This window comes from Lagopus muta, chromosome 24 (assembly GCF_023343835.1).
Source record: "Lagopus muta isolate bLagMut1 chromosome 24, bLagMut1 primary, whole genome shotgun sequence".
Lineage (NCBI taxonomy): Eukaryota > Metazoa > Chordata > Aves > Galliformes > Phasianidae > Lagopus > Lagopus muta.
In genome coordinates this window covers 5450104-5473028 of record NC_064456.1, presented here as the reverse complement: position 1 = coordinate 5473028, position 22925 = coordinate 5450104, and the positions used below count along the sequence as shown (strand labels likewise).

At 58.1% G+C, this 22925-nt stretch overlaps 3 protein-coding genes and 1 long non-coding RNA gene across 6 annotated transcripts; 1 reads left to right on the top strand and 3 right to left on the bottom strand.

Moving 5' to 3' along the window:
- Positions 1-1150: 1150 nt before the first annotated feature.
- Positions 1151-2086, bottom strand: LOC125684325 (olfactory receptor 14C36-like). The gene has a single exon (XM_048926435.1). It carries the CDS (start codon positions 1827-1829, stop codon positions 1176-1178), a length of 654 nt encoding a protein of 217 aa, XP_048782392.1. The 5' UTR covers positions 1830-2086; the 3' UTR covers positions 1151-1175.
- Positions 2087-2094: 8 nt separating this feature from the next.
- LOC125684315 (uncharacterized) lies at positions 2095-12152 on the bottom strand. Of its 3 annotated transcripts, XM_048926381.1 has the most exons (9): positions 12065-12152; positions 8915-9037; positions 7436-7513; positions 7039-7098; positions 6050-6118; positions 5656-5754; positions 5233-5398; positions 2892-5046; positions 2095-2242 (listed from the first exon to the last, which is right to left on the bottom strand). In XM_048926381.1, exons 1-8 carry the CDS (start codon positions 12150-12152, stop codon positions 4407-4409), a joined length of 1323 nt encoding a protein of 440 aa, XP_048782338.1. In that variant the 3' UTR covers positions 2095-2242; positions 2892-4406. The 3 variants fall into 3 exon arrangements, with proteins under 3 accessions (XP_048782338.1, XP_048782336.1, XP_048782337.1); XM_048926379.1 differs by lacking the exon at positions 12065-12152 and having other exon boundaries at positions 8915-9688; XM_048926380.1 differs by lacking the exons at positions 2095-2242; positions 12065-12152 and having other exon boundaries at positions 2872-5046; positions 8915-9688.
- A 998-nt stretch (positions 12153-13150) lies between these two features.
- On the top strand, positions 13151-16879 carry LOC125684313 (scavenger receptor cysteine-rich type 1 protein M130-like). Its single transcript, XM_048926374.1, is given in 9 exon segments — positions 13151-13259; positions 14074-14388; positions 14595-14903; positions 15123-15428; positions 15577-15894; positions 15971-16285; positions 16478-16662; positions 16664-16723; positions 16725-16879. Coding segments are annotated over 9 exon segments (1920 nt in total). The 5' UTR covers positions 13151-13192; the 3' UTR covers positions 16770-16879.
- A 173-nt stretch (positions 16880-17052) lies between these two features.
- LOC125684334 (uncharacterized) lies at positions 17053-22488 on the bottom strand. The gene is made up of 6 exons (XR_007373289.1): positions 22430-22488; positions 22262-22338; positions 20489-21031; positions 18232-19940; positions 17507-18118; positions 17053-17321 (listed from the first exon to the last, which is right to left on the bottom strand). It is a non-coding gene; the product is annotated as an uncharacterized LOC125684334 (long non-coding RNA).
- Between the last annotated feature and the right edge of the window lie 437 nt (positions 22489-22925).

The window sequence follows — 22925 nt, the reverse complement described above, 5'->3', positions numbered from 1 at the left end:
CAGCTCAACACACCATCACCACACCACTGAATTCTGTCTCTTAGTGCAACGCTGAGCCTTTTCTCAAGAAGTTCCTGTCTCCCCTCTGTTGGCTGTTCCTGAGATGGAAGTGGCACCTCAGGCAGGCAGGAGGACACAGAGCTCTGCAGGAGGACCTGCACCGCCTGCCAGCAGCTCTGTGCCACCCCGCATCGGCGCTTCCTACCTGCAAATTCACGCTCCAGAATGTCTGCTGAGAGTCCTGGGGAGCCTTTCCCAGGCTCTCATGCGTGCTTCAGCTACCCTGGGGCATCCTGGAGGCAGTGCCCACCTCTGTGTGGCAAATGGAAAGAAGCACTGAATGGAGGCTTCTAGAAAACAAAACAAAACTAAGCCTCTGAGGTGAGAAGCAAGAAGCAAGATCTTTTCCTATGCAAAGTCTCACAGGGTCTGAGGAAGAGGGGATCTCACAACCAACGTGCAAACCTGGTGCTGCTGGCCTGTCAGAGGCGCTGACAGATGAGAGCCTGAAAGCACAGACCCCAGCCAGGAGCCGAGGGATGGCCCGTCAGCCATTGCTTCCTGCTGGATTTTGGGTTTCTGAGAGCAGCTGATCCCGGCAGCTCCAGAAATGTCTCATAAGGAAGGAAGGAAGACAGACAAAGTCGTTGCATGCCCTTTGCTTCGTTAAAATTCAGAGAGCCCGGTTCCTCATGTACAGCGTGTCTGGGCTGCACTGGAGAGTACAAACTGACCAGTAATTGATGTGGATAATGATGTTTCAGTAAGAAACATTAGAATGCATAAAACGCACAACAAAACTTTGAATAATGAATGAATTTTGAAAACTTTGAATAAATGAATACAGAAATCAAAAAAACACAGCCTGATTCTGTTAAAAACTGCATTATGATTCTTAGGAAAAGCTGGGCAGTTCACTGCTTTCGAAACACATTTGTTCAGCAGTTTCCACAGAGCATCTTTGAGCTCCTGGCTCCTCATGCTGTGGATGAGGGGGTTCATTACAGGAGGCACCACCGAGTACAGAAACGACACCACCAGGTCCAGGGATGGGGAGGAGACGGAGGGTGGCTTCAAACAGGCATCTGTGGCAGTGCTGAGAAACAGGGAGACCACAGCCAGGTGAGGGAGGCACGTGGAGAAGGCTTCGTGCCGTCCCTGCTCAGAGGGCATCCTCAGCACAGCCCTGAAGATCTGCACATAGGACAGCACAAGGAATACAAAGCAACCAAGCGCCAAGGGGGCACAAAATACAAACGCCCAGCTTCCCTGAGGTAGGACTGTGAGCAGGAGAGCTTGAGGATCTGGGGGGTTTCACAGAAAAACTGGTTGATGGCATTGCCTTTGCAGAGAGGCAGCATGAATGTACTGGCAGTGTGCAGCGGGCAATAGAGAAGCCCAGTGCCCCAGGCGGCTGCTGCCATGGTGGCACAAGCTCTGCTGTCCATCAGGGTCCCGTAGTGCAGGGGCTTGCAGATGGCAACATAGCGGTCATAGGACACGATGGTGAGAATGCAGTACTCTGCTGAGGTGAAGAAAGGAAAAGGTCTGTGCAGCACATCCTGAGCAGGAGATGGCCCTGGTGTCCCAGAGGGCATTGGCCACGGCTTTGGGCAGAGTGGTGGAGATGCAGCCCAGGGCGAGGAGGGCGAGGCTGAGGAGGAAGAAGCACATGGGGTGTGCAGGCGGTGGTCCAGGGCTGCGGCTGTGCTGATGAGGCCGCTGCCCAGGAGGGCGGCCAGGCAGATGCCCAGCAAGAGCCAGAAGTGCAGGAGCTGCAGCTGCCAGCGCCAGGAGCAGGAACTCACTGCTGGAGCTGCCATTGGCATCTGCTGGGCATGGAGAGCTGTGTGAGGAAGGAAGAACGGGAAAATGTTACTTCAGACCTCTCCACACAAAGCCTTTTCCGTGTCTTGTGAAACCTCCTGGACTGTCTCCATCCTTTCTGCAAGATCTCTGAGCTCTGGATGCTGCTGGCTGATGGTGCCACAGAGTACAAGGAGCTCTGCTGCAGGCTGTGGATGAGTCAGCTCTGTTCTACAGCAATGAAACAATTGAAGAACAGAGTGATCTCAGATTAAAAACCTGAGCAGCACTTCCATGGCCTCAACACTGAAGCGTCTTCTCCGTGGTACTGCTGGGTAACACAGAGCTGCCATGGCAGAGCTGCAATATTTTGCAGGGCTGACTTCAGCCCAGAAGGAACCAGGGGAGCAGTCACAAGCCCAAAGCAGGGGGTGTCCTAGAAAGAGAGTCAGGTTATTCCTACCCCTAAAGACAGTGTTTATCAGAGGGTGCCTGAGCCCCATCCCACACTCTGTTGAGCCCTTAATGCAACCCTTAATCAAGTTCTCCTGGCACTAGGAACGGATGCACTGGCTGACAGTGAGAACAGACCAAGGGGTTGCTGCAGGGAAGGTATCTGCACTGCAGGGATGGCAGTGAGGTGCCCATTTCCCCCTCCCAGCCTTTGCAGTCAGCACTCTCCTCTCCCTCCCTGCCCATGTCTTTGCTGACCACAGCTGTCCCTGCCTGCAGCTGCTTCTCTGTCCCCTCATCCCCTCCCTGGGGCCCACAGAGCACATCACAGTCACTGCGTGCTCAGCTCTGCCCTGTGGACCCCTTCTGGCCCAGCTCACAGCCCCTGGGGCACAGCAGGGACCTGCTCTGCAGGACAGCCCTGGGCACCCGGCTGCAGCCCTGACTGCACAGCCTGCAGCCGTCCTGGGACACGCAGCCCTCAGGGCTGCAGCAGGAAAGCCCTCAGCTGGAGCAGATCTTTTTCCACGATAATGAAACAGAGTTTATGCAGCCTGACCTGCACTGGGATGTCCCAGATTTAGTGATCCCTGCGGTAAAACTCACTACACTGCCTTCAGTGAGAGACTTACCTGGTCAAGGGCTGTGAGAAATGCTCCTTCAGTGAGCTCACAGCCTGCCAACGTGCCACACAGCCTGTAAGCTCTCTTCCTTCTGTCCTGTCTCCTGTAGATCATTTTGCTAGCTCTGCTGCATTCTGCACAGGAGCTGCTCCTGGGCACAGCTGTCTCTCTGCAGTGCTGCCCACTTGTAGGAGCTCTGTGTGTCCCAGGAGCCCGGCCCAGCTCAGCAGCAGAGGATGTGATTTCTTCCTCTCCATGGAGATATCCATTGGTCTCCAGGGGTGACATCACCTGAGGGGCAGCAGGGTCATCACTGCAGAACGTACTACAAAGCCAGCTCAGTCAATCACTACCTGTGTGCTGGATTCCACAAGCGTGGCTGTTTTTAGTAAAAGATGTTTGATCACGAGAGAAGCAGATGCCAAATCTGGAAACCACTGCTCATGACCGTAGGTGATAACATTACAGAGTCATAGCATGGCTTAGGGTGGAGGAGACTTTGAAAATCACCCAGTTCTCATCCCCCAGCCACGGAAAGGGTTGCCATCCACCAGGACAGCAGTGACAGCACACCTCCTGTTGGGTGTTTGGCCAGCTTTTGCCCTGGCAGCGCCCCCCAGCTGGCCGAGAGACGTCTGGCTTAGCAGGGCCACACTGGTCAGGCCCTGCCAGGCCTGCAGTCCGACATGCAGCGACACCAAAGTACGCGGGGCCACGGCCGGCACAGGAGTGGTGCTGCAGCCACCCCTGGCACGGAGGCGACCCTTTCCATCTGCCACCTCGTTCCTGCCTGGCAGCAGTGGTGGTGCCGGGAAGCGGCAGATCAGAGTGTGACCTGCTTTTCCTTTGCCCTCCAGAGCGAGTTGCCATCTGGGAAGCGGTGGCCGCCTACCAGGAGCAGCTGCTGGTGCAGAAGGTGTGTTGGCCATTGGGTTCCTCCTCTCCCTGTGTGGCTCAGCCTGGACTTCCTCTGAGTCTTCCCCACAGCTGATAGAGGCACTCCAGCCTCCAGCTAAGGACTGCCCAGAAACCAGCACTCAGACTCCAAAGGAGCCCAACGCGCAGTTTTACCAAGCAGAGAAGGAAGACGCATGAAGTTTAAGCCTTGCACATGGACATACTTCCGTGCCAGAAGCTCTTGGTCCTCTTCACGGTGAAGGGGGGCAGCCAGAGGCGGGGAAGGGATGCATGGCACCTTGACTCTGATCAGCAAGGAAATATGAGAAACAGAATGCAAACACGGCCAACTTCTACCAGTTCAAACCTGCTTCGAGACTCACTGCAAAATCTCAGCTAGAAAAAGTATCACCTCAATGTATCCACGAAAAACAACAGTGTTGTTAGTTAGTTTTTAAAATATGTTTTAATATACAATAACAGCATGCAGTCGCACTGCCAGTCATCTCAGATCGAACCAGGAGGAGCTCATCCACATCCTGCTCACACTTCACTCGAACGTCAAGTGGAGCAGGGGGTCGTCTTGCAGATGGAGTGAGGCAAGAATCGCGACAGGATGTTGCTGCATTATGGACTCTTTGCATCGACACAATCATCCGTATCCAGCAGGAGATCACAGAGCTCTGGAGGCATCGCTGTGTCCAGCTCATCATCTGAAACCTCTGTCACCAGGCTGGAAGGGACCAGCCCTCTCGTGCCATCCGTCAGCTCTCCCAGAAACCAGCCGTCCTCATCCACATCTCCAAAGACATAAACGTGCTGCCCGGCGGTCAGAGGAAGCTCGCTTTCTGGGTCCTCATTGGGACCCTCAAAAGGATCGTAGCTGTGGCGAGCTAAGAACCTTCGAACTACTGGTGATACTCGTCCTGGGGAACGGAGGGTGAAGGACAAACGCTCTGCCGCTGATCCTCCGCTCTCCCTTTCAGGGCCGTCCTCTGACAGGAAGCAGCACTCACCACTGCCCCCATGGACCTCTTTCATGGCTTGGAGTTCACGCTCCAGGTCTTTCAGATGACTTTGAAGATCTTTGGCCTCTGGGATGGCAGAACGGAACGGACTGGAACTATTGCTGAGATTGTTGGCTTGGGCAAGGATCTCGCTCGTTGCCTCTCCCAGCTCCGCTCTCCCTTCATCTCCACTTGGAACTCCCTCCCAGTCGGTGTCAGGATGAGCTCGCTCTGCTGCTCTCTCTCCCCCCTTGCACACACTGTGAAAAGGAGTTTCAGAAAGCACTACTCACTGACAGGAAATAAGGGCAAACTTAGAAGACCTTGCAGCATAAATCCTGGCAGCGCACTGCCAGCAGCTGATCCGGCTGCCCAGGATCCCGGCACCACAAATGCTTCATTGCCAAATGCAGCAACGAAGTGTTTGGGGGAGAAAGACAACTCACAGGCATTCCTTCCACGGCCGTGACGCAGCAACACAGGCCAGCACCAGCGCAGACAGCAGCACAACAGAGAACAGCACCACCACTGCCACGTGGCGCTGCCGCACAGATCTGCCAGCATCAGCCTTTGTGCTTCCCTGCATCCTTTGCTGCTTCCCTGCATTCCTCCCTGGAAGAAACCACAACGTCCCACCTTACCTTCACCTCCTCACCCTCGGGCGGCTTCGTTCCCAAAAGGACAAAGCTCACAGCCCTCTGGGAACCGGGAGCGGTGAGAGGTGAGCAGCATCACACAGGCTTCTCTGGCACATGTGGAACACCGCTGCAGCACGGCTCTGAGCAATGCCCTGCTGCTGTGCAGGCTGCACACGGACATCAGACCTCAGCTTCCCGAGTCTCACAGTGAACAGACTGAAGTACACCCACCATGAACTGCCACTTCCGTTCCCCTCAGCAGTTCTTTTGGATGGTAAGACTCCTCAGAGGATTTTCCTCTTTCCGATTCATCCTTTCCCCTTTCCAGACCTGCACGGAACGCATGAAGTTAAATGCCACGAGCACGAGGTTTTGAAGACCAGCGCTGAGTCAGCGCCATCGCTAAAACAAACCACCACCCCTGGGCATCCACCTGGGCTCCAGCGCAGGAACGAACCAGCGACTGAGCAAAGCCCTCCCTGGGGCACTTCTGCAACCCACAAAAAGTTTCAGTCACGCACAGCAGCATCGCTGAACAGCGGAGCGTACGGGGGAAGCAGTGCCATGAAGTGGCACCGAAGCGGGCAGTGAGAGCTCTCCAAGGAATTACAGAGCCGTGACTTACCCATGCCATCCGCCCGGCTTTCGGTCTCGGAGCTCAGAGGGGAAGCTGGATCACCTCCTCCACTCACATCTGCAAACAAACGCAGCACAGAGCAGCTCTAATTAAACATCCTCCCAATCGGAACGACGCGGGATGCAATTAAAGCAGGGGATTCCTTCGTGACACTGCTCTCTCCCTTCCACACAGGAGCACCTCGGGAGCAGTTCCCAGGTACGTGCAGGGGCACCGCGATCCTACAGAACTTGCACCGCGTGGGGCTGCCCAGAGGAACGCCCTCCTGGAGCTCAGCCCTCAGCTCGACTGCGTGGTGCCCGCTGGCTCTGCACAAGGCACCGGGAGCAGCTCAGGGCTGGAGCGGCCAGCAAAGACGGCTTTGCAAGGCAGGCACTGCACTCTGCACACAGCCTGACCCATATCTTCCCTTCTCTTCCACAGAGGAAGCAGGAAAGAAAATTAAAACCGGAATGAAAACTAAAACCTCTCAGGGACTCAGCTGTGGGATCGCCCCGCGTCTCAGGGACCGGATTGAAGCTGGGCTTTGGTCAGCCGCTGCCTGGAGACACGGCTGGAATCCAGGACAGCTGAGAGAAGTTCCCATGGCACGTGCCCACCTCTCCTCCTTACTGACCTGCAGTGATGGAAGGGGCTCAATGAACGGCATGGGGCAAAAGTTCCAAAGCTGCAGAGAGGCCCGGTGACCTGACGGCTGGTATTCCACAGCTTTCAAAATACCTCCTCCAGGCCACGAGAAATAATTCTCAGAGAACTCACAGAACAGCATTCAGCTGCTTCCAATTGTCTCACTGCGAGACCTCTGAGATACAGAGGCAAAGCCAAGACGACGCCGAGAGCACAGAGCACCCAGGAAACAACAACCCCCCATGCTTCCCATGGAGAAGAACCCACTGGCCGGTGAAAAGCAGAGCCCTTGCTGAACTATCCCAGCCACACATGAACAAATATCAAGGGAACGAAGCCTGGTGACTTACCTCCAGCATTCCCCTCAGGCTCATGGACAGGATCCCGTTCTGCTGATTCGCCAGCAGGGCCTGCAGGCACAAGTGTGGTCACACAGGTGAGGAGAGCTTCCAGTGCACGTGGGGGCCTCCTTTGTAACACTGGCAGACCTGTGAGGTCTGGTGGTGGGTCAGGCAATGGCACGGCCCAAATACGAAGCTCTGGGCTCTCTCAGCTGAAGAGGGGCAGCGGTGACCTTCCCACCCAAATGTGGCAGCTCTCCCAACAAAGAAACACTCAAGGTTCATCTGTGCAAGCCCTTCAAGGCACAGACTTGGAAGACCTTGAGAGGATCCTACGTAAAATCGCACCTGAGTAAACTATGAGGGCATGAATGTTTCTGCCTTCAAGGAAACAGACACAACTTACCTCTGGGCTGTCCCTCGGGCACAGGCATGAAATGTGGATCCAGGCGATCATCCAGATAGAGAGCACCGAGCTCATCATCTAGAATCAAGAACAGATGAGAGAAGGTCCCACTGCACAGCGTGATCTCCTTCCCCCACAGTAACTGGATGTGGGTGGGCTGTGGGACGGGCTGGCAGAAGGACTCGGGTCCCGATTTCCAAAGCTGCAGAGCGGCCGGGATGAGCTGCAGGCTGGCACCTGGCAGGGCACACAAGGCTCCCTCCAGGCCACATGCCGCATCCCTCACGGACCGCATGGAAGAAGATGCAGCCCCTCGGGGCTTTCTTACTGGGAGGGCTCTGATGCACACAAAGGAAGGCTGCCCTGAAGCCCTGGAGGAAAGCACATCTGTCTCCTCCTCTGGGCTGTGGGCCGGGGATGTGTTGGAAACTGGGAGTCATCTATGGGGCGTACCACAAGGCTGGGGCAGAAAACGCTCACACGTCTCCCAGCACGCATCTTGTGAGCTCTCCCCAGGACGCCTCCCTCCCAGGATGAAGGCTGTGCTCCAGCCAGCCAGGAGCAGAGCCACGGCCCAGCATGCTGGAGCCAGGCCTGGGGAGCAGCGCTGCCACGGGCTCCTGCCCGGCTCCTGCGGTGCTGCTCATCACCCCCTGCCCAACACCCCCCACACCCCCCCGGAAGGCAGGCCCCAGGGAAGAGCGGCACAGGGCCGTAGGGACGCAGCCTGACTTCTTGCCCCCACTGCTGCTGAGTTTTGGTCCCGTCTCTGCCCACCCACCTGTTCCCGGTGCTCGCCACGGAGCAGCGCAGGTCTCCCAGAAACACACGGCCATCAGGAGGAAGAGGAAGACAAGGCGGGCAGGGGCCATGGCCCCCCACACTCGCACCATGCTTCCACCACCGCCGCTACAGCCACAGTGAGTCGCACAGAGCGATGCCTGCGGCACGGCGTCACAGCCAGGCCTTGTGAGCTCAGCACAGCACCGCAGAGCACGGGGCATCGCGACCTCACGGCTCTGTGATGCCAGGCGGAGGCTCCCCGTGGGCTGCTCCGACTGTGATGCACTGCACCAGGGCGGGGGATTGCATCACAGGAATGCTGAACAGCGGAATGGGTTGGGTTGGAAGGGACCGTACAGAACCTAGAAGCTCAACCCCGATGCCCTGGGCAGGGATGCCACCCACTGGGTCATGCTGCCCAGCCTGGCCTTGAACAGCTCCAGGGATGGAGCATCCATAGCTTCACTTGGCAAACTTTTACAGTAACACCACGAGGGCGTTATTTGCAGTTCGGTGCCCCCGTGACACCGCGGGCCATTCAGAAAGAGATGCAACATGGAAATGGGGTCTGGATCAAGGATGCTATAGCACAAGTTATCCACACGCGTGCAATGTGCTGCAATTAAGCACGCCAAGCGGGTAAAGCCTCTCCAGTGTGGAGGACGATGGCTGAAATATAAACACAGGGAGGCTGACCTTCCCACAAACCCGCCAAGTCAAGCGCCGTGTGCTTTCCTTTTTGTTGGCACATCTGCACGCGCTGACGTTGGCGAACATTGAGTTTGGTCAAGATCTCGATGACGGCATCTTCATCCGTGCCTGCAAGAAACAAATGGAAGCTGGTCAGGCTGCCTGCACAAGAATCAAAGTGCCCACTGCTCTTGTGCCACCTCCAGGCCCCTACACAGCCGGCTCTCAACAGCCCCAGGACTCCATCTGTGTACACAAAGCTGCCAGGACCACACCACCAGAGCAGCTGCATTTTGGGACATGAAGGGCACTTCTGCTTCCACTGCCCAACGATTTTTAGGGCAGTTGTGCAGCAGAGCAATGCAAGCAGCTACGCTTCTGTCATGGTTCTATGTTTTGTTTTGGTTTTGGGTTTCAGTATTCCACATCAAAACATCATGTAGTGTACGGGGCATTAAAGTGTCACTGCCCCAGTCCCAGGTTCCCATCCCTGTACATTACAGCAGTCACGGGATCTGGCCCTTCCGGGTGGGGGGGCGCTCTCTTGCTGCCTTGCAGTGGGTGCTGGAGGTGCTTTCCTGGCCGATCCAAGCTTTTCAGGTTTGACTCAGTCCTGGGAACTCTCTCTCTCATCTTGTCTGATTTATTAATCTCATTTTTAATTAAATTGTATTTTTAATTAAATTGTATCGTATTATCTTGTATTCCGATATTATAGTAAAATAAGTTTTCCTCCATAGATTGTTGCCGCTGCTCTTTTCCTCCCTTCCTTCCTTCCCATTTTTGTGGGACTGGGTTGGGAGGGGGAGGGAAGGGCGGAGGCCTGTCGCCCCTGTCATGGACATGGATGGATCTGCTCAACTCTGCAACAATCCAGGAGTCCCAGAGTGATCTCTGGCATCACTGTGACCACCTTCCCTCCCACTTCTTCCTTCTTCGAGGCACTGGGCAGAGAAGACAGGCTGCCATGGACAGTAAAAGGACACAGCTCCAGCAGGGGAATGTCCTGGGGAATTGGGGTGGGAAGCATCAAGAGGCTTTGAAGGCAGGTGAAAGGACAGCCTCCTGCTATGGACGGAATCACAGCATCACAGAATGGTAGGGGTTGGAAGGGAGCTGCAGAGCTCATCATGTCCAACCCCCTGCCAAAGCAGTTCCCTACAGCAGGTCGCACAGGTCGGCATCCAGGCAGGTCTTGGACATCTCCAGAGAAGGAGACTCCACCACCTCCCTGGGCAGCCTGTTCCAGTGCTCCGTCACCTCACTGTACAGAAGTTCCTTCGCACATTGGTGCAGAACTTCCTATGCTGCAGTTTCCGGCTGTTTCCCCTTGTCCTGTCTCCATTCACCACTGAAAAGAGTCCGGCCTCGCCATTCTGCCCCCCACACCTCAGATACTGATAGACCTGGATCAGGTCCCCTCTCAGTCTCCTTTTCTCCAGGATGAACAGACCCAGTTCACTCAGCCTTTCTCCATAGCAGAGATGCTCCAGGCCCCTCACCATCTTCGTGGCCCTCCGCTGGACTCTTTCCAAGAGATCCCTGTCTGTTTTGTACTGGGGAGCCCAGAACTGGACTCAGTGCTCCAGATGAGGTCTTACCAGGGCAGAGTAGAGGGGGAGGATCACCTCCCTTGACCTGCTGGCCACGCTCTTTTTAATGCACCCCAGGATGCCATTGGCCCTCTTGGCCACAAGGGCACACTGCTGGCTCACGGCCAACCTGCCGTCCACCAGGACACCCAGGTCCCTCTCCGCAGAGCTCCCCTCCAGCAGCTCATCCCCCAACCTGTACTGGTGCATGCAATTACTCCACCCCAGATGCAAGACTCTACACTTGCTGTTGTTAAACCTCACCCGGTTTCTTGCTGCCCAGCTCTCAGCCTGTCCAGCTCTCGCTGAATGGCAGCACGGCCTTCAGGCTGTCAGCCAATCCTCCCAACTTTGTATCATCACAAACTTGCTGAGGGTGGCCGCCATCCCCTCATCAAGGTCATTGATGAAGATGTTGAACAAGAGCGGACCCAGCACCGACCCCTGGGGGACACCACTGGTTACAGGTCTCCAGCCAGACTCTGCACCGCCAACGACGACCCTCTGCGCTCTGCCACTCAGCCAGTGCTCAACCCACCTCACTGTCCACTCGTCTGTCCCACAGCTTTGTTACAAGGATGTGGTGGGGGACAGCATCAAAAGCCTTGCTGAAATCAAGGTAGGCCACATCCACTGCTCTCCCCCCGTCCACCCAGCCAGAGACAACATCACAGAAGGCCACCAGGTTGGTGGAGCACGACCTCCCCCTGCTGAACCCGTGCTGACTGCTCCTCATCACCTCCTTTTCTTCCAGTTGTCTGGAGATGGCATCCAGCACAGCTGTTCCATCACCTTTCCAGGGACAGAGGTGAGGCTGACTGGCCTATAACTGCCTGGCTCTTCCTTCTTGCCCTTTTTGAAGACCGCAGTGACACTGCCTATCCTCCAGCCTTCAGGCACCTCCCGCGTCATCCAAGACCTCTCAAAGATGACAGAAAGCGGTTCAGCACTTCCATTCTCATTTTCCCTTCTCCCAGGACATCAAGGCAGACCCCAGGGAGCCCCCGGGGACAACCCTACACGCTCCTGCTGTGTCCTGACCCAAGCCTGATTCTCTGCATCCTTAACAGCAGGATTGACCAGGAAGCCTGTTGGTAACACACCAACAGGTGGGAATTCCTTTCGGCTGCCTGTCTGCGCACCTCATACTCAGATGGTGCCCCTGTCTCTGCTGGGGCTTGTAAGTCCACCACCAGTTTCATGGCAAAACCAAACACCAGGGTCACTACCTGAGGCCAAACCTGAGGCCAAGCCCTGTTAAGGAAATCCAGGAGAGGCTGGGTCCTCTGTTGTTTCACATTCAGCAGTAACATGGATGAAAGGATAGAGAGCCTGGAGAAGGGGCAGATTCACTGATTTATATGGACACGGAGTGTGAGAACGTTAATGTCAGGAGAGCTGTGTGACTGAAGCCTTCAGAAGTGGCACGATAAGGAAAACCAGTAAGTAAACACGATGGAACGTAGATCTGAATTCATAAACACAAAGCCAGCTCCATCTCCTTTGGTCACTGCTGCAGGACACACACCAAGAGCGTCCGTCACGCAGCGGACATCGTCCTTACCAGCGATTAATGCCTGCTGGGGCTGGCTGGGATGGATATCCTCTTCCCCACGCAGCCCAGAGCAGCAGCGCTTTGTTTTCCATACCATCCCTGTGCCCCACGAGCTCTCAGCATCAGCTGTGCCACATGACCGCCGTCAGCCCGCGGCTGCGTGTCTCAGCGCAGCGCGGCCGTTGCGGTCAGTGGGATGTCACAGGGGTCAGGACCCTGCGCCGTGCCTGGGAGGCTGAAGGAGCAGCCCCCGCAGCCCTGCCTGGTGCAGCCGTGGTGAAGGTGGCTCGGGGACACCGCAGTGACGGCCTGGGCACGGAGCCAGGAGGAAACCACTGTCTTCCTGCCCGAGCGCTGTGACACGGGGCTGCGGTTTGTGCACCTGCGGCGGTGGGTGGGCTCCGACCCCCGATGCTCTGTGAGGAATAACGGCCCCTGGGTGACACGCCGAGTGCTGGGGACGCTTCTGAGCCCCTAGACTCAGCCCGCAGATTCTAGTCTGTCGCCAGGGTGGGATCTGTCCCAGCTCCAGCTCCTTCTGGGACCCGGCACGGGGCCCACCATGGAAGAACGGGTGAGCCGGCACTTCCAGGACGGGGCTCTGGCTCACCCAAGGACCTTTCCCAGCTACGGCTCCTGGTGCAGCAGGTCTGCGGCAGGCCCAGGGGCTGCTCCCCTCCCTTACGGACACGGCCCTGGTGCAGTCCCAGCCCTGCGGTTCCTGCAGCGTGGGGCCAGCTGGACATTCCCATCTCGGTCTGTTGGGCGTTCCCGGCACGAGAGATGCTCAGCGCTCCTGCAGAGTGCAAGTGGTGACGTGGTGATGGAGCCACGTCCTCCTGCAGCCACCGCGGTGATTCCCGTCCCAGCGACACGACCCCGCAGCGGAGCCGTCCCTCATATATGGTCATGAACAGCTCTGGAGAAGCTCATTGGAGGGCTGGGCTGCACTGGAGGGGAGACAACTTCTGATAAAGTCTAAAAAGGAGACTGCTGCTTTGATTGGCTTCTTCTGCATCTGCATAATCAGCTGCAGAGATATATTGCTCTCCTGTTGTCACCGTTCCCAGAGCCCCCAGGAGCTGCAGCAGGGAGTTGGGCCCTGCAGGGCTGTGCCAGCAGGACAGGAGGCTCAGGATGGGCACAGAAGGACTCCGATGCCCTCAGGTGCTGTGGCTCCTCCTCTGGGTGCAGCCGTGCAGAGGTGAGTGCCAGCTGCCTTGACCAGCAGTCCGAGCTGGCCTAGGGCCAGTGAGCATCACTGAGATCCCTGTGGGAATGAAGATTTCTTTCTAAGTACCCCTGAAACAAGGGCAGTTTGAGTTCTTAAACTCAGAAAGAGTGGTGAGGTGCTGGAACAGCTGCCCAGAGAGGCTGTGATGCCCCGTCCATCCCTGGAGGTGTTCAGGGCCAGGTTGGATGGGGCCCTGGGCAGCCTGGGCTGCTGTGACATGTGGAGGTTGGCGGCCCTGCAGTGGCGAGTTGGAGCTTCGTGATCCTTGAGGTCCCTTCCAACCCTGGCCATTCTGTGATTCTGTGGCAGAAGTTGCTGAAGTGCGTGGATCCTGTGCTTCATTCTGTGTCTCTCTGGGTGGATGAGTGTATCATAATTTTCCAGGACTGCTGAGTTTATGGCAGCCCTGGTTATATGCCTGGTGATTTCCAGACATTGAAGCATCTTTCTGTCACCCCTTGCTCACCAGCACAGTGCTCTTGCTGTGCCGATGGCCCAGCTGGTAATGGTGGCACACAAAAATCCCCAGAGCACATCTGGACTCCTTAGGGTCATCCCTGTGGAGCCTGGTCGAGCAGGGTCTGATCCTCCGGGTTGGGGTGATCCTCAGGATCAGCTCGGTGCTTCCTGGGAACGTGGAAAGCCCTGGGGATGGTAGTGAGTCTGGAGATGTAGAGACAGGCAGTGGGAAGTCTCCACCCCAAATCTTGTGACTGTGCCAGCCTGGGGGTCCCCCAGTTTGGGGCCTGGTCTTTCCTGATGGATCCCATGTTGATGTTTGAAGGGGCAGCGGAGGTGAGGCTGGCGGATGGCAGCGGGTGCTGTGATGGGAGAGTGGAGGTGAAACGCCAGGAGCAGTGGGGGACCGTGTGTGATCTCTACTGGGATGAAGATGATGCAGCAGTGGTTTGTAAGCAGCTGGGCTGTGGGTCAGCAATCAGTGCTACACGGAGTGAAAGATTTGTGCTAGGATCTGGCCCCATTTGGATGGCTGAGGTCCAGTGTCGAGGCACTGAGTCTGCCCTGTCTGACTGCAAACATGATGAACGGTTTGTTCAATTCTGCGCACACACTCGGGACGCTGGAGCTACATGTACAGGTGAGGGACTAGAGCCATTCCTGCCCTCTGAGGTCAGATTTGGGGATCAATAAGCAGACATCACATGTGGGCAGTTGCGCTGCCATTGCTGGTCCCTGGGGAATTGCCATTGGGCCCTCCTTGGTCCCCAGTTGAGGTGGAGGTGAGGAGGGGCGTGGAGTTGCCAGAGGGCTCCGGGACCCCACGGGTGCCTTTGCTCACTGCAGGATTTGTCCGTCTGGTCGGAGGGGACAGCCGCTGCTCAGGACGAGTGGAGATCCATGACAGGGATGGGTGGAAATCTGTCTGTGACTCACACTTTGGTCCCAAAGCTGCTGATGTGGTCTGCAGAGATCTTCAGTGTGGCACAGCCCTGCCCGTCCCCACAGCAAGTCCCTTTGGAGAAGGGACCGGTGCCATCTGGGACAGAGAGCTGCAGTGCGTGGGGAACGAATCCAGCCTCTCCTCCTGCCCCACGGGGACCCCTCGGGTCCAGCCCTGTGCCCAGACAAGCATTGCTGCAGTCACCTGCACACGTAAGGGCTCAGGGAGGGCGGTCGGACACCGACCGTGTGCCGGGGACAGGGACGGGGCTGTGCTGGGTGTGAGGACAGGAGGGTGATGTGGTGTTCTGCAGCCCCAAGGCAGTGCGGAAGGAAACGGCTTCGTGTTGTCCCTTTGGCTTCTCCTGCATCTCCTGAGGGAACCGGAGCGCAGATCTCCCCCCTCCAGCCTCCTCTGTCCTCAATTCACAGGGTTCAGGCTGGTGAATGGCAGCACGGCGTGCGTGGGCAGGGTGGAAGTGGGGGTGCAGGGAACATGGGGCAGCCTTTGTGCCTCCCGCTGGGACCTGATGGACGCCCATGTTCTCTGTCGGCACCTGGGCTGCGGGTTCGTGGTGTCCGTTCCCGAAGGAGGGCATTTTGGAAGAGGAACTGGCCCGGTGTGGAATGACTGGTTCCACTGCGAGGGGACTGAGAGCAGCCCAGATCAGTGCCCGGTGACCGCCCTGGGGGCCTCTCCGTGCTCCCACGAGAACGACGCTGCCGTCATTTGCTCAGGTGTGTGTCAGGATAAGGCTGCAGGGATTCCGCCTCGTTGCCACACGGCCACATCAAAGTCCCATGCGGATCCCACAGCGTCACCAGGCTGAAGCTGTCCCCGGCGGAATCCTGCAGCGTGCATTTCTGGCATTCCTGCTCCCTGCAGGCCCGCCTCACAACGCATCTCTAAGGCTGGTGGGTGGAGGGAGCCGGTGCGACGGGCGCATGGAGATCTTGCAGCGCGGGACGTGGGGCAGAGTCCTGGATGATCAGTGGGGCATGGAGGACACCGGCGTGGTGTGCCGGCAGCTGCGCTGCGAGGAGGCAGAGGCAGCCTACATTGTGCCGAGGGCCGAGCGAGGGACGGGCCCCGTGGGGCTGCGCGGGGTGCGGTGTGCCGGCCACGAGGCCGGCCTGAGCCTCTGCGACGCCTCCCTGCGCCGGGCCGTGGGCGTCATGGAGGACGTGGGGGTCGTGTGCCGGGGTGAGCAGCGTGTCCTCCCGATGCGGGGTCGGGCGGGCAGCCGGCCTCTGACGGCTGGGGCTTCCCCCCGCTGCAGGGAGCCGCCAGGTCCGGCTGGTGGACGGGGCCGGGCGATGTGCAGGGAGAGTGGAGATCTACTACCGGGGGCGGTGGGGCACGGTCTGTGACGACGCCTGGGACACGGCCGATGCCAATGTGGTTTGCCGCCAGCTGAGCTGCGGATGGGCCGTGGAGGCGGCCGGCTCGGCTTGCTCTGGGGAGGGCTCCGGGCACATCTGGCTGGATGGCGTGAACTGCTCTGGGGATGAATCTGCTCTCTGGAACTGCTCTGCTGAGGCCTGGGGACAGCACGACTGTGGGCACAAGGAGGACGCAGGAGTCGTCTGCTCAGGTCTGTGCTGGAAGCCCGGCACAGGAAGGCCGGGGGGCTGAGGACACCCAAGGCCGCTTCCCGAGCCCGTCCACCGGTGCGGCTGGGGGCAGTGGGCAGCGTGGCCACCCTGATGCTGAGCGGGGAGCACAGGGGCTTCCTCTCCCCGGCCCCCAACCAGCGACTTCCCCCTGGGGCCTTTCCTCCTGCCAGAGTTCGTGGCCCTGAGGCTGGAGAACAGCGATGGCTGCTCCGGGCGCCTGCAGGTTTTCTACAACGGGACGTGGGGGAGCGTCGGCTCCAACTCGATGACTGCCTACACGGCGCCACTGGTGTGCAAGGAGCTGGGCTGCGGGGACGGAGGGGTCCTGGAAAGCAAACAACCGCTACCGCAGGGTGAATGGCACTGCGTGGCTGGACCACGTGCAGTGTGGGGAGAGCAACAGCTCCTTCTGGCAGGTGTCCCTCTGGTCCCTGGCAGCTGCAGTCCTATGACGATGTGTGAGACGAGGCCAGCATCACCTGCAATGGTAGGCGAGCCACCCGGCACCAGATCCCGCTTCCCTCACCACGACCAAGGTGGCACAGCCAGGCGCGAGCAGAGGCCCCGCCCTGCGCAGGTTGCTCCACTGCTACATTTCCTTCTGCAGGAGAAAGCCGGAAAGGAGGCCGGGAGCCGCGTGCCCCAATTCCACGAGCTGCACAGGTGGGAGCTCCTTCTCTGTGTCACTTCTCGCCTGGTTGTGCCGGGGCCCTGGGAGGTCACCGCCTCTGGCAGACAGGGGAGAAGATCCACGCTGTGGGAGGCAAGGACGGGTGCTCGGGCAGAGTGGAGGTCTGGCACCGCGGCTCCTGGGGAACCGTGTGCGACAACTCGTGGGACGTGCAGGATGCCGAGGTGGCGTGCAGGCAGCTGGGCTGCGGCCCTGCGCTGTCTGCCCTGGCCGAGGCTGCGTTTGGGGAGGGGACAGGACCCCATCTGGCTGGAGCAGGTGGAGTGCAGGGGCACGGAGCCATCTCTGCAGGACTGCTGGGCCCGCACTGCGGGTGGCGGCGCCTGCCGGCGTAAGGAAGATGCAGCGGTGAACTGCTCGGCGTGAGTAGCTGGGGCTTACTCAGGCTCTGCTCACAGCCCAGAGCTGAGCTGAGCGCTGGGCTGCGTCCCGGCCTTGAGGAAGGGACAATCTGGGTGGGATGTGCTGGGCATATCAGCCAGCGGTCTGCCCGGCACCACCAACCCACCTCTCAGCTCAGCTCTTCTCTGCAGCTGCACCCAGGATGACAGCATCCCCCCCACAAAGAGGTAACACCTCCTCCCACTGGAGCTGGGTCTCCCCAGGACCCAGAACGGGGGCTTCTTTCTGGGATACGAAGTGCCCAGGAAGAGGCACTGGGCTGGTGGATGTATGGGGAGGGCCATCATGTACCCCACGGGCTTGGAGGTTCCCCATCTGCACTCCCTGCCCCTCTACCCCTTACTGCCCCAACTCTCACACGTGCCTGGTGCTGCTCCTGCCACATTGCTGCCCCTGCATACCCCACGCTGGGCTACGCGACCGTCAGCAGGAGAGTCTCGGTGCCTGTCATCATCTGCATCATCCTGGGGCTCCTTGTTGGCCTCCTCCTGGCCCTCCTGGCAAGGCAGATGCAAAGTGCCAGAGCTCGGCACAGAGGTAGGTCCTGGCTCAGCGTGTGCGTGGGATGCTGCGCTGACATCCAGCAACAAGCAATGCAGAGCCCAGTGGAGGGGGAGTTCATGGCGGAGTGAGGGGAGAAGCGGCAGAAGGAGGCTGGGGAAGCACAGCAGGGTCTCGTCTCTGTCCCCAGACTCCAGGAGATCTGGGGAGCCCTTCTCTGAAGCCGTGTACAAGGAGATTGAGTACAGCCCAGTGAGGGAGAAGAAAATGAGGTACAGTTTCTCAGGTGGATCCTGTTTTGAATGCTCCCTGACCAAACTGCAGCCCTACCTGGGGAAATGGGAGGAGGAGGATCTTGTCACTGCTATCACTGCTCTCCTCTCTCTTACAGACATCCCTGTTCTGCCCGGCGATTCCCCGGTGGAGGGCTATGATGATGCCGGGGAGGTTTCTGAGCCTGGAGAGCCTCCTGTGCCAGGGCAGGGAGACTGGCCAGTGCCTCGGGGACAGGAGGAGGCAGAGGGACCCAGGGATGCTGCCGGAGGTGAGAGGGAAATGCAGTGCTGCAGCTTGCTGGGTGCCGTCCCTGGTGCGGCAGTGAGAGCCACAGCTCATGGTTGAGGAACTTTCCTCAGGAGGTTTCGCGGGGAGAAAGGGACTGGGAGAACGGGCTGAATGTCCCACGGAGGAGAAAAGTGATGGGCCAGCCAGGAGGAGCACCCTGTGGGGCAAACAGTTGTCTTTGCTGCTGGCAGGAGAGAGTCTGCGCTCCTGGAGAAGTGCCGGGGCCCCCGAAGTGGATGGAGACACCTCACCTCTGTCCCGTGGGAGCACGGGCTACGACGACACTGACGAGACGTCTCTGCCATAACCCCATTGCACACACAGGCTGCGACAGCAGAGCTCTGGGATGTGAGCTCTGGGACAAGAGGCTCTGTCCCTGCCATGAAGTTGGATGTAGGCACAAAGGAGAGGTCGGTGCCGCTGGGAGAGCCGTGAGCGCCAGGAGCTCTTTTCACAGGGGTGTCAGAAACAGCCATGCAGTTCTTCCACGTTTTGTTCCTCTTGCTCTTATGCTGCGCATCGGTATTGGTTCCTAATAAACCCCTGTGAGAGCTCTGACCCAGAGCTTTGGCCTCCCTGCCCATATTTTGGGACATCCCTCTGAGGCCCACTGGACAAGCAGAGCACAAGGGCACGGTGTCGGGCTGGGGCACTTCTTGGGGACAGTGGGCTTGGGCTCAGGGCCACGGTGCCTGGGAAGTATTCCTGCTGAATCTACTCCAACCAGGGCAGCCAATGTGACCCCAAAGCCCCACGATGCTCCCCAGTAGGAGGGACTGACTCCCCCTGCCTCGGAGCCTGTGGACTCCAAGCGCTTCAAGAATGGCGAGATCTTTCTTCTAGACTGTTGGAAGCAGAGGACAGAGGGACAGAAATCATGCCCACAAGACGTGGGCTGCAGCCCTAGGTCATGGCGAAGCCCCTGGCCAGCAGAAGGGCCCCAGGCCAGCTCTAAAAGACAGGAAGGTCTAAAAGACAGTACAGCTTTATGTAAGCTAGAGTATTCCATTGTATGCTGATGAACCAGAATAAGCAATCCACGGAAGGCTGGGTGACTAACTGCTTCAGGTAGGGCTCTCTCAAGAAGTCAATCATGAGAGTGGGTTCATCCACTTAAGCAGGATGGAGTCACGTAGAACAACAGCAACTTCTTTGTGAAGACCAGTGGCTAACTTGGGCTTTGGAGTAATGGCAAAACAGAATCATGGAATGGGTTGGGTTGGAAGGGAGCTCAAGGATCACTGGGAGCCATTCCCCATCTCGCAGACAGAGTTTTGCCAAACGCTAGATGGAGGCCGAGACCAGGCTGCCCAGGGCTCCGTCCGACCTGGCCTTGAACACCTCAGGGATGGGGCATCCACAGCTTCTCCGGGCAGCCTGTTCCAGTGCCACATCATCCTCGAGCGAAAAGGAGAACTGAGCCACGCTCTGTCAGACACCAGCTCAGGCACCTCACACTCGTTCTTCCTTGCTGTCTAACGGCAAAAGGACAAAACACAACAGGCTCATTTCAGATGGGAGAGAATATTAAACAAGGCAGTGACAACAGCAATTTTAATCACCCTGCATCAAGGCAGTCATTGGGGAGTACAAGCCCCGTGTGATGCTGTGCTGCGAAAATACGTAAGCACAGGGATATATAGGGGTATATACTCTGGCTAAACAGGTCTGTAGGGGATGTGTAGCGTGCCAGAAAGTGAATAATAAGGCTATCAGACACCGGCCTGAAGGGGAAAGAGAGCCGGGGATTCGACCATTCCAAAGTACTCAAGCAGATTTTACATAACTCCCGAATGCAGGGAAAATCAAGACTCGTTCGTGTCAGCAGACCATTTAAGTGGCGGGCAGAAGCATTTCCGTCAGTATCTGCCACTGCAAATGTGGTGGCCAAGGTGATTTTGGAACACATAATCCCTAGGTATGGAGGGGTAGGATATGTAGATTCAGACCAAGGCAGTCATTTCACTTCACACACATTACAGAAACTAATGCACACTTCAGGGATTAAATGGGAATTTCGTACCCCTGGCACCTGCCGTCATCAGGAAAAGCAGAAAGATCGAGTCAGAGAATACAGAAGCTCCTCACAAGTTGGCCATAGAGACTTGACTCCGTTGGACCAAATGCTTGCCTCTGGCCCTTCTCCGAATCCGTACAGCACCAAGACAGGCTGTGGGGGTTTCTCCATAGGAAATTTTATTCGGGTTCCCATATCTGGGAAAGAAAAATGAGGTACCGCAGTTTGAAACTCAAGATGCGTTCCTTAAGAACCGCAGACTCAGACTGTCTTCCTCACTATCCTCTCTCAGGACCCGAGGACTGCTGGCACAATCATCGCCTCTGCAATTTCCGATTCATCCATCCCAACCTGGAGGCTGGGTGCTCATCCAGACCAAGGAGGCAAAGCTGCAACCCAACTGCGAAGGACCGTTCCAAGTAGTTGTGACAGCAGAAGCAGCTGTCAGGACAGCATCGTGGTTTTGTGATTTTTGGCTTTCGGTATTCCACATCATAACATCATGTGGGGCACTGGGACTTTCACTGTCAATGCTCAAGTCGTGGGTACCTGCCCAGAAGAGAAGAACTGCATTCCCCAGGGGACCTTGCGCTCAGGGAGAGGAGGTTGAACTCCTGGCAAGGTCTCCTGATGCTCTTTCTCGCCTGCCCTTTGTCGTGGGCGCTGCTCCCGTCTCCCTGCTGCTCAACTGCACTGCGCATCTCACCTCAGCCTTGTGCTGAGGCCTATCCACCTTTCGGACATTCTCTCTCTCATTATATTTGATTCATTAGCTTCCATTCTGATTATATTCTACTATAGTGTGTTCTCTTGCATTCCCATAATATACTTAGTGAATTAGTTTGTTTCTCCTCAGATCGGTGCCGCTGTTTTTAATTATTTTGGGGTCCCCTGTTTCCTTTTTTTTCTGAGGCGCGGATCTGTGGATCCCTCCGCCCCACTCGTCACGGAACCGGGCCAAACCAGCCCTTAAACCGTTGACAGGGGGCACAGGGCAGGGGGGGGGCAAAATTAATGGGGGTGGGGGGGATCACAGGGTGAGGGAGGGGGAGCCCAAGATGGGGGGGGCACAGGGTGGGGGGGGGTCAGAAGTGGAGAAGGGGCAGAAGGAATTGGGGGGTGCGGGGTGGGGGGGCACGAAATTGTGGGGGGAGTCATAGGGTGTGGGGGTATGGGGGGCACAACGCATGGGGGTTGTGAGGGGGGCACAAAATTGTGGGGGGGGGCACAGAGTGCGGGAGGGGCAAAATTAATGGGGGGGGCACAGGGTTGGGAAGGCACAGGGATGGGGGGGTCAGAAGGTGGGGGGGGCACAGGGCAAGGGGTATTCAAAATTGTGGGGGGGGACACAGGGCGTGGGGGTTCATAGGGTGGGTGGGGCAAAGGGAATGGGGGGGTCAGAAGGTGAGGGGGGGCACAGGGCTTCGGGGAGCGGCAGGGCGGGGGGGGACAAAAATTGGGGGAGGTACAGGGTGTGGGGGTGGGACACGGTGGGGGAGGGGGGGGCAAAAGGCCCGGGGGGGGGCAGAGGGTGTGGGGGAGGGTCACAGAGTGGGGGCGGTCACAGGGAATGGGGGTTGAGCAGGTGGGGGGGGGCGCAAAATTCGGGGGGGGGGGGAAGCACAGAGTGTGAGAGGGGCAAAATTCGGTGGGGGGGGCACAGAGCTTTCGGGGGGGGGAACAGGGTGTGTGTGAGGGGGGGTCCCCTCATTTTGGGGATGGGGTTGAAGCCCCGGCACACCAATTCTGGGGATGGGGGGGGCAGGGGGGTGTCCTCACATCCATGGCCCCTGCTGTGTCGCGCTGCAGCCACCGCATCTCAGCCTTCAGCCACCACCTTCATTCCTCAGGGATCTCTAAAATGGGGAGGGGGCACAGGAGGGGGGTCAAGGACATCAGTTGTACCCCCCCCCAATTTAAGGTGTCCCTTCCCCCGCACTCCATTACCTGCGCCGTGCTTCTGTCCCTGCAGAAGGGTTGGGATGTGGGGGGTGCCCATGGCGGGGGGACGGGGGGGGGGGGGTTAAACCTACAGGGAGGGTCAATAGGGTGGTCAGACCCCCCCCTTATAGACAACTCCCCCATCCCCAAAATGCTGCCCCCCCACCTCCCCCATAGGGGACGCCCTGCGGCGTCTCCCCTGCTGCCCCCCCTGGACCCCCTAGACCTCCCCCCACGTGAGCACCCCCCCCCCCTTAACCCCCCCCCGTTCCCCCCTCTCTTAACCCCCCCCCCCCCCAGACCATCACTTCTATGAGGAATCCCAGCCTTTCACCTGCCTGGACGGTTTCCTCCACCATCGCCTTTCAGTGGGTCAATGACGACTATTGCGACTGTCACGACGGCTCTGATGAACCTGGTGAGCCCCCCCTGAAGCGGTCTGCAGGGGCTGCGACCCCCATCCCCCAAAATGAGGGAACGCCCCCGGGTGGCCCCCCCACAC